This window comes from Merops nubicus, unplaced genomic scaffold (genome assembly GCF_000691845.1).
Source record: "Merops nubicus isolate BGI_N331 unplaced genomic scaffold, ASM69184v1 scaffold9462, whole genome shotgun sequence".
In the NCBI taxonomy this organism is placed as follows: Eukaryota; Metazoa; Chordata; class Aves; order Coraciiformes; family Meropidae; genus Merops; species Merops nubicus.
The window spans coordinates 33689-42824 of record NW_008595704.1 but is presented as its reverse complement, the minus strand read 5'-3'; the positions used below and the strand labels follow the sequence as shown (position 1 = coordinate 42824).

At 49.4% G+C, this 9136-nt stretch overlaps 1 protein-coding gene across 1 annotated transcript in view; it reads right to left on the bottom strand.

Moving 5' to 3' along the window:
* Window positions 1-2262: 2262 nt before the first annotated feature.
* The window catches only part of LOC103768986 (TGF-beta receptor type-2-like), a gene marked incomplete at its 5' end in the record, with an annotated part of 14142 nt that continues 7268 nt past the window's right edge, over window positions 2263-9136 (bottom strand). The window contains 5 exon segments of the mRNA XM_008936152.1: window positions 2263-2764; window positions 6654-6781; window positions 7981-8122; window positions 8238-8826; window positions 8828-9020. Of these exon segments, the coding sequence (XP_008934400.1) occupies window positions 2552-2764; window positions 6654-6781; window positions 7981-8122; window positions 8238-8826; window positions 8828-9020 (1265 nt within the window).

Here is a 9136-nt window from a genome sequence, read left to right as displayed (position 1 = left end):
GATGTATTTCAAACCATGGCCAGATTTGATTCTCTTGCATAACTGCTGTTGTTTCCATCTTGTACCTTCTGGAGCGAAGGGAAAGGGCTCACTGATGCTTCCTATGTAGATGTTTGCTAGAACCACAGCATGCTCAATGGGGGGAGCATGGCAAAATATAACATTTCAGCTTATCTCCCCTTTGGTCTTTTTGGCTTGATTTGGCTCCACTGAAGTTAAGGGCAAAATTCATCTTTATCTCAGTGGTTTTCGACTCCCTGAGTTACAAACAGATCTTGGAGCTTAAATAAGGGGCTCTCTTCAGAGGTGCTGCATACCCTGCTGCTCATGGAGAGCAGTGTGTGACAAGTCACTCCTATTTAATGCAGACATCCAGGCAAATAATCCTGACAGCTTGGTTCTGGACTTGGTTTTCATGGAAACAAAAAAAAAAAAAAAGGCAGTATGTAAATCTGAGTGTTCAAGATTTTAAACATGGGGAAGGGAATAGATTGGGAAGTTTTCCCAGCATATTTACAGTATAAAGTGTCAAGCCTAGGATTAACTCTCTGTATCCTCAGGAGAATTTGGATTTCAGCCATCAGAACTGGAGATGCAGCTTTCAAAGTCTAGTTTGCCTGAGCTGATCCCACTCTGTCAGTCACCTGTGGGAAGAACAGGTCAGAGTGTTTTTTAAAGCCTCTTGAACTGAACTTGGAAGAACAAATAAACCCATTCATCAGTGTTGTATCCAAACAACCTGGTGCAGAATTTGGTAGGGGGAATTCTGCACCAAATATTATGAGAAGGAAAGATTAGGTAGCCTTGAGGGAGTCAGATGTGTTCCCGTAGTTTCTTACGTCCATGTCAGAAAAGCTGCCCCATGCTCTCTTTCTCTTGGGCATATGTACAGCAGAGCAGTGCAGCGGTTAACATGAAGGAAATGAGGCTGAAGCCAGGTGAGTGGCAAGGGTGTGTTTATAATGAACTGTGGAGGATATACGTCAGGAGAACTGGGTCAGCTTGAAAAATCATCTTATCACAGCATGTAGCAGGCAGTTGGGGGACTGTTGAGAACCAAAGGTGTGGTCACAGTTGCAGGTGGAGATGTATACATGGTAGCTGGAGTAAGTATTTAGATTGAATGCAGCATAATTCATTCCCCTTCCATCCTTCTTTGAAGGATTTAAAGACAATTTTGCTCTAGGCTTTTAGTTTAGGAGCCGTGGAAGTGATCTAAAAAGGTGGAAACAATAATGAGAGGAGAAAAGCTTTTTATATGGACTGGTGCTGTCATAGCTGTGCATTTTTAGAAAACCAAAAGAGCCCTGCAGGTCTGCTTCCCTGTTCCACATCAGGGAGCCTCAGCTCTTGGAAGCTTGTGGCTGTTGTAGTTTTCTCCTTTCCTCTCGCTTGTAGGGGTTGATCCATGCAGCTGTGTGCTGGCAAGCAAAATGTCCCTCTCTGGTGCCATGCTGAAAGATGCACCTCCCTGTTGGTGTCAGGTATGGGCTTGCAGGGCTTCTTAGCAGCAGATAAGGTTTTTCTTACCTTTTGCTCCCACGGGTGGAGGGATTAAGATTTGCACGGTACCAGGGTTCAGAGTGAGGTATAACTTACCTTTTCTTAGGTGCCTTCCCACTGCAGAAGCAGCCTGGCTTGGTCTGGTGGTAACTCACAGGAGTAAAGGTCCTGGTTCTGCCTGCTCATGTTTCTTCAGGTTGAGTAACACAGCAGAGGGGTGTGAAAGAGTTGCAGGAAGAATTAGCCAACGCGTTTGTGTTGATGCTGTTAACTGTGACACAAACCTGCTGGCTAGAGGTGACTGGAGACGATTGACACAGGGAAGAGTTGCCTAGGTATCCTGCATGGAGACTTAGAGTGAAACAGCAGTGTCTACACCGGTGACTTTTTTTTCTATTCAAAAAACTTTATGCACCCACCTGGACCATCAAGGACACCCAGGAATTCTCCAGTGAAAAAAAGGTGTGCTGGACTTGCAGCAGATCAGGCTTTTGTAAACTGGATTGATCATATTCACATCGTATTAAGGACTGTCTGATCAAGGAGCAGTTTTCCTGGGTGCCTGCATTTTTTCCACTGAGGGTGTGCTACATCTCAAGATGTTTTTTCTGCTGCTACAACAGATTTTGTGTGTGCGTGTGGAGGCCACTAAAAAAGGAAAACTGAAAATTTTCTTGATCTCTGTGGAATAAGCAGTTAGAAGAGAAGCTTGTGATGGCAATTATGGAAGGACTTCAAAAGATAGACATGGAATTCAGGTGCTTATTAATAAAAGATTAAACATTATTTTAAAAAATAATAGAAGGAATGCTTTGCATCATTATACATTTAAAGTACGTACAAAATCAGTTCATATATAAAGTTGCACTTTAACCAAAGTATTGATTCCACAATTCACTGTATCTGTGGGAGGAAACAGATCTTATAAATAAGTTATGTACTAGATCTTAGTTCCATTTTGAACAACGCAGTGAGTTTTTTTCCCCATGAGCTGAATGCTCCTCATGTATCCTCTCACTTGTCGTGCCGAGGCTTTCTGCCCGCGGTGTCACTGCCCGTTGCTGCTCCCGTCGCCGCCAGGGGGCTCCCCGCCCGGCGCTGCAGTCTTGCTGCCCTCGTTGCCCGTGTTGTTGTTGAGGATGTCGTCGCAGTCCATCTGTGCCATCAGGTTGAAGCGCTCGGCCACGCAGTGGGCGGTGAGCCGCGCCTCGGGGTCGTGGTCCCAGCACTCCGTGATGGTGTCGCACAGGAAGCGCATGCCCTGTGGCCAGAAGGGCTGGAGTTAACCTCTGAAGGCAGGAGGAGGACTGGGGCGGGTCTAATGCAGGCACGGTGTTTTACCCCAAACCTCTGACAGCTTCCTGCAGAAGCACTTTTTTTGGCCCAGCACAGGAGGAAACGGCCTCGGTAAATTGTGGCACGTGCCAGTGCTTGCACCGTGCCTGTGGTAGAGCAGCAGCCTCAGCTCACCTGGGTTCTGCTCCCAGGCGTTTCCTACACTCCGTGGGAGCCTTCACTGGAAGATGGTTTGTGTTGACTGTGGGGCTGAAATAGGGACTGGAAGGAAACAAGCCCTCTCTCCTGTCTCCACCTTGCCTGTTCACAGCAAAGCATCCTAAAACCAGGAGGAGTGGGAGAGGTGCAGATGGTGACCTGCTGGCAGCTGAGCCCAGGTCTCTGGGCTTCAAACCATCTCCTGGGCTGTTACACCTGGGTGGAGGGGAGGGGAGTGGGTGAGTTCAATGACAGGTTTGGAATTCAGGTTCTTAAATCTGGCTTCTTTTAGCAACTGCCTGAAAGAGCGTGTCTTGCCAAATATTCATTGCAGTGTGCATTTGAACTTGTGTTTCCTCACCACAAGAGTGTCTTGGTTTAGGTGGGATTGAGTGCTTATCAGTGTGCTCCAGAACACATTCAGTTCCTCTCAGTTACAATGCTATAATGTCTCACAGTAATAGGATTTTTTTCAGTCATGTAGTGCTCTGAAAAGAGTCCCAATATTGTGGGCTTAGAAACAAAATGGCAGCATTCAGCTGATATTTTCCCCACTCTTAAGCTAGTACACAGCTAGCAGCAGAAGCTCTGTTGAACCTTCCTTTGCATGTATATAATTCCTATCATTGGCTATTGCTTTTTGCATCATTGTCAACCAAGGTCGCAACACATTGGAAAAATCATTATTCTAAATAAAACTTCATGTTTTTCAGTGGGGTTTGTGTATTTCTTAATTTGCAATTAGGAGAACCCAAGAGTCTTATGTGGACCAGCACAAGAGGAAAATGCAAGTCCTACAGAGATGGGCTGTTAAGGCCACCTGTCCTTCCACACCTGGCTCTGAACTCACTGCTCTCTGCTGAGGTTCATTGTACTAAGTCTTCTGTAATGGACACAGATTAGAGGAACAGGATTGTGCAGTACAACAGACAGATGGTGTGTTTCAGTACTGCTTACATCACTCACTTATTACCTTAGTTGAAAGGATTTGAGGATAATTAATTAACATGCAAAAATGAGCTAGCTTAGTTAAGGCTTTTCAAATAAGCCTTTTCTCAAACAGAACATGGCACTGTCATATGGTTTAGTTGTTAGATTTTCTGTGCTCATTTTGCCCTGAAACCATGGCATCTATTTGCAGTTTCCCTTGTAAGCAGCAATGATGCTTTCTTGAATGGTACAACTGAACATCCTGTTACGCTCACAAAATGGTCTTAGTTTAGGTTTTATATCTGATATCTCAGATTTCCAGAGGATGCTGAGTTTTACAAGTGTATTTTTAGTGTCAATATTGACTTAAGCTCCCAGTGCTCCTTCCTGTCTTGTACCAGCCCTTTGGCTGTGCCAGTACAACAATCTGTTCAGCTGCTTCTGGAATCAGATCTAGAGATTTATGTGGCCTAAATATCCCTTCCCCTCCCTTTTTATTATATATGTGATAGAGTGTGAGGTGAGGTAGAATCACGGGTTTAAGGTAAGTTATCTGGGAAATTTGGGGATAAATTTCTTCTGTTTGCTTTGTTGTGCAGCCTTGCAAACAGCTGCCCTGGAGCTGCTGACCAGCAGCGTGCTGGGTGAGTCAGCTCTGTCAGGGGAAATTAGTGCTTACCTTGCTGGAAGGCTTAAACCCTGGCCAGCAATGTCCCTCCTCGCTTAACCGAGAGGGATCCTGATGGCTGAAATGTGAGAGCAGCCTTTGGAGCTCTGCACCGAACTGACTTCCACTGGTGGGAACATCAACGGGTGCTTCCCAGCCAGGTGAGCCATTTGTCACACTGCTCCCTCCCACAGGAAGCCTTTGACCCCAGGAGTGGGACAAACCGGTGGCTTTCTGCTGCTTCCCAGCAGATGGTGCCGCCCTGTGCCTCAGCCTGGAGACATGGGTTCCAAAAAGCCTGGAAAATCGGGTGAAGCCTGACTTGTAAGAAGGTGTTTATTAGATAAACTAGGATTAGTCAGAGGGATATTTTCAGGAACACAATGTGGCTTCTCTGTTCCATGGTGAACATCAGGTATTCCAATAAACGTTAGTGCCTGGTAAGCCTTGCTCTGTTTACGTGTACCTTACTACAGCTATGTTTCTCAGTCAGCCCTTCTTCAGCTCCAGCACACAGTGCAGTGGCACTCTGGCTCTGTCAGAGTGTGATTTTTGACAGCCCAAGGCTCTGTACATTTCTTCTGTGGTTTCAAAGTTTATCAAAGACCCTGGGAGGTGAATGTGCAAGATGAAAACTCAAAGGCTTTGAATGCGTACCACTGCTGACTGGAGTTCCTGCGTTTGCCTTCATCAAAGACAAAGGCTGGGTGAACTTCAGCAGTGGACTCTCTGACTGATAAGCTGGTGGTCCAGCAGAAACCACAGACTCATTTGATGCTGTTTGCAGTTTTGGTTAGGCCATTTTGGAGTTTTGGACAAACATGGTTTGGAGATGAGATATTTTAGGAAACATGGCCTCCCCAGGTGGTGAAATTATCTTTCCTTTTAAAAGTCTTGGCTTTATGTGCCATCTAGGCCGTGTGGAAGCAGTAGAGTTGTGTTTTATGGGTGGATACTGTAAAATGATGCTGTGGACACAGCAAGGCTCCGTGAACCAGCAAGCTCAACATTTCAGCTTGTTTTTCAGATGAACTGTTGATCAGCAGATGGTGTTTTCCCACAAGAGAGGTGAAATTTAAGGAGTAGTAAAAGTCAATCAAGATTTCAAAATCATGGTCAGCGTGCCTGTTACCCCTTGTGTCCTCAATGTGTGGAAGAAAGTACTGGACCTGGGAGGGAGGACCCCGTCAGGACCTGGAGGTAGCTGTTTCTGGAGCTGGTTGGTCTGGGTGTGCTTGTGGATGGCTTTGATAGAGCACATCTCACCACTGCTGAAGTGGTTCTGTTCTGGAGCACTGGCTTATGCTTTCTGTGCTGAAATGCTTTGCTTTCAGACTGTCTGAGCTGAAGGCTGGTGAAGGGCTTCCCCTTGGCACGAACTGTGCTTAGCAGGTCCCTGCCCTCAGCTTCCCATGTTTTTCATGGTTGAAACATGGTTTTTCCCATGTATTTCATGGTTGTTTCACTGGAGATGCTTCCTGGTTTGCCCTTCCTTGTAGTAGTGGAAGTCTTTCTTCTCACATGCCAAGTCATGACCTCTTGTGTCAGAGGTAATTTTGAGCTTGAAACCTCCACAACCAAGGAGGCAGAAGGCTGTATGCACTGTCCTCCCCTCTGTCCCTGCTGTGGATGGCTGCGTGCAAAGGACTACCTGTTTTTCAGTCAAGAGCTTTCTGGATACGGTCGTTAGGGGATGAGTCAGGTGAACTCAAAATTTTTTTACTATTCCATAAGAAGGGCCTGCACTGAAGTACTCCGTTTTGCTGTTATCCTCAGGATAACTGAAACCACAGAATATCACCTGACATTCATAACGCTTCCTGATCATGGCTCTTGATCAGTAAATTTTGCTGTACCCTTGGCCTGTGGCTTTTATACACCAGGGAGATGGGTCTAGTGGGGCATATGTGGACTCAGCCAGCCAAAATGGAGCTGGAAGTAGAGTCCAGGAATTCTGCCCACTTTTGCTTTGATTACTGCTTTAATAATTTTTCAGACTGGTTTAGTGAGGTGGGACAATGTAGGCTGTTCTTTTCTGAACCAGCTGCTCCCAGCTTACCTGATGCACCAGCCAGCTGCTCGGGATCTCAGGTCGCCCTCTGCCGTGCAGCACAATGTCCCTCATGGTGTCCACACAGGGCTGCTCCTGGACTTTGGACCCAAAAGGCAGCTCATAGTTCTTGACCTCTGCAAGGAAGCAACAGCAGCATTGCAGGATGCTTTTAATGCATTCACTGCTTTACTTTGGTGTCATCTACTGGATGAGAATAAACATGTTTTTATCAGTCTGCAAAAATAAACGGATCAGGAGACAATTTAGAATTAGAACAAAGAAATGTAGTACTGGGTTTTTGTGTAGAGTTTTTCAGAGCCTTGATTGAGGAACTATCTGACCACATCCTGAACCCAGGAGATGCACTACATAGGATTTGGTCTGTCTGGGTGAGACGTACTTTAAGCAGGTAAAATGTGTTATGCTGGTGAAAGATGGGAAAGGTGACCTCTGCTGTGGGCATGGATTGCTTTAGAGGAGAAATGGCCCTTCACAGAAGATCAATCCTATGTCCTGGGAGGTCAGGGAGAAACTCCCTGTTGCAGAGGTGAGAGGCCACCTGGGTTTCTTCCAGCTCCTGCCAGGATGTGAATGCAGATGCAATAAGAGTGTAGAGGGATGGCCCCGGATGCTGGCTCAGGAGCATAGGATGCACGGGGGCATCTGATCCAGGCAAGGATCTGCCACCACCAAGTGTGGGGCACACAGGGCACTTGGGCACCATTCTTGCCGAGGGTTGGAGCTTATTCCAGCTCTGTGGGCTTGAATTCCCAGTAGGTGCGATAGGGAGGGAACCAGACTGAGCCAAAAAGGGAAGAGGCGGGCAGGCAGGGGCTCACAGCAGGGCAGTTAATTAAATGTTTTGCCACACGCAATTTCAGGTGCCAGGATGTGGCTCTGGGAAGCAAGGGGGGACGTGGCTCTGAGTTTGCGAGTCCTGGTTGCAACCTGAACTCTGGTGTTGTCTGAAAAAAAACCTGCTTGTGGCCAGGGACAGGGAGACGGCTTTGGCTCTTTCTGCTTGGTTTGCTTTGCACTGCAAGCACTGACTCGGATGTGCCGTGCTTCCCGGCCGGCTTTGAGTGGGGGCTGGACCAGCTGACCCCCTGGGGTCCTGTCCTGCTTCTCAGCCACTGAGCTGGCTCCCTTGAGCCATGGCACATGGGGCAGGCAGCCATGGGGGAGGATCTGCTGCAGGCTCTTAGCAGCCCTGCAGAGACCTGAGACACCCCAAATCGGGTGCCACGTCACCCCCAGCGACACAAGGTGAGCCATCTCTGTAGGGGGAAAGGGAGAAAAAAGGCGCATGGCAACCCTGCTGCGATGCTCCTACCTCCTACTACTTCACATCTGGAGGCCATTTCCCACAGAACGAGGGCCATGGAGTAGACATCCATCTGCTTGAAAGACTCTAGGTCTTCCAGGTTCACCCTGGACTCCAGAACCTCTGGGGCCATGTACCTGGCGGTGCCAACCTGCCCAAAAAAGGAGAGGGGCATTAGCAGGGGTGGGCAAGGGCTTTGGCCACGAGGCCACTGGGGGCGGTTCCCAAAGGGTCCCCTGCAGGGAGTGCTGGTGAGCTGTACTTGCCTGCCCGCTGTTGGCGAAGTCGTCCACGGTGAGGGAAGGGTCGAGGCGTATGGCGATGCCGAAGTCGCAGAGCACGCACTCCTGCTCGTTCTTCACCAGGACGTTGGTGCTTTTGATATCCCGGTGGGCGATGGGGATCTTCGGCCTGCCGCAGGCCGTGTAGTCACTGTGGAGGTGGGCCACCCCGCTCACCAGGGAGCCCGCCATCTTCTGCAGGTCCATCCAGCTCAGGACGTGGCGGGAGAGGTAGTCCTTGAGGTTGCCCCTGCTGTGGTAGGCGGTGATGAGCCAGTACTCCCGGCGGGGCCCCGTGCCCCGGTCCTCGGCCGTGAGGAACCGCAGGACACTGTCATGCTTGAGGCTGGCGTCGGTGAAGATCTGGCTCTCGTTCTTCCAGGAGGAGTACTCCTCGCAGGGGAAGATCTTGACGGCCACTGTCTCGTACTGCCCCGAGCGGCTGTGGTTCAGCTTGGCCCTCCACACCTCTGCGAACTGCCCTTTGCCCACCATCTCGTCCAGCTCGATAGGGAGCAGCTCGGCGGGGCGGCTGCTGGCGCAGGCGGGGCTGGCACCGGTTGGGCTCTCATCCGTCGGCGGCCATTCCCGCCTCCGGCAGTGCCGGCGGCTGTCCCGGTTTCCCGCCCCATGCCTTGGCTCTCTTGCGGCGCTTCTGCGTGCGGCAGAGGTAAAATATCACCGTGATCATCACCGCCACCAGCAGCGGGGGCAGCAGGCTGATGGCGGCCACCGGGATCACTTCCTTGCTTTGCAGCATGGAGTAGCCTGTGGGGAGGAAGGCGGAGGTGAGGGGTCTGCGGCAGCCCCTTCTCATCGCGTGGCCCTTAACGAAGCGCAGCCTCTGGGGCCTGCGATCCACGCTGAGCAGGGCCCCGGCGAGG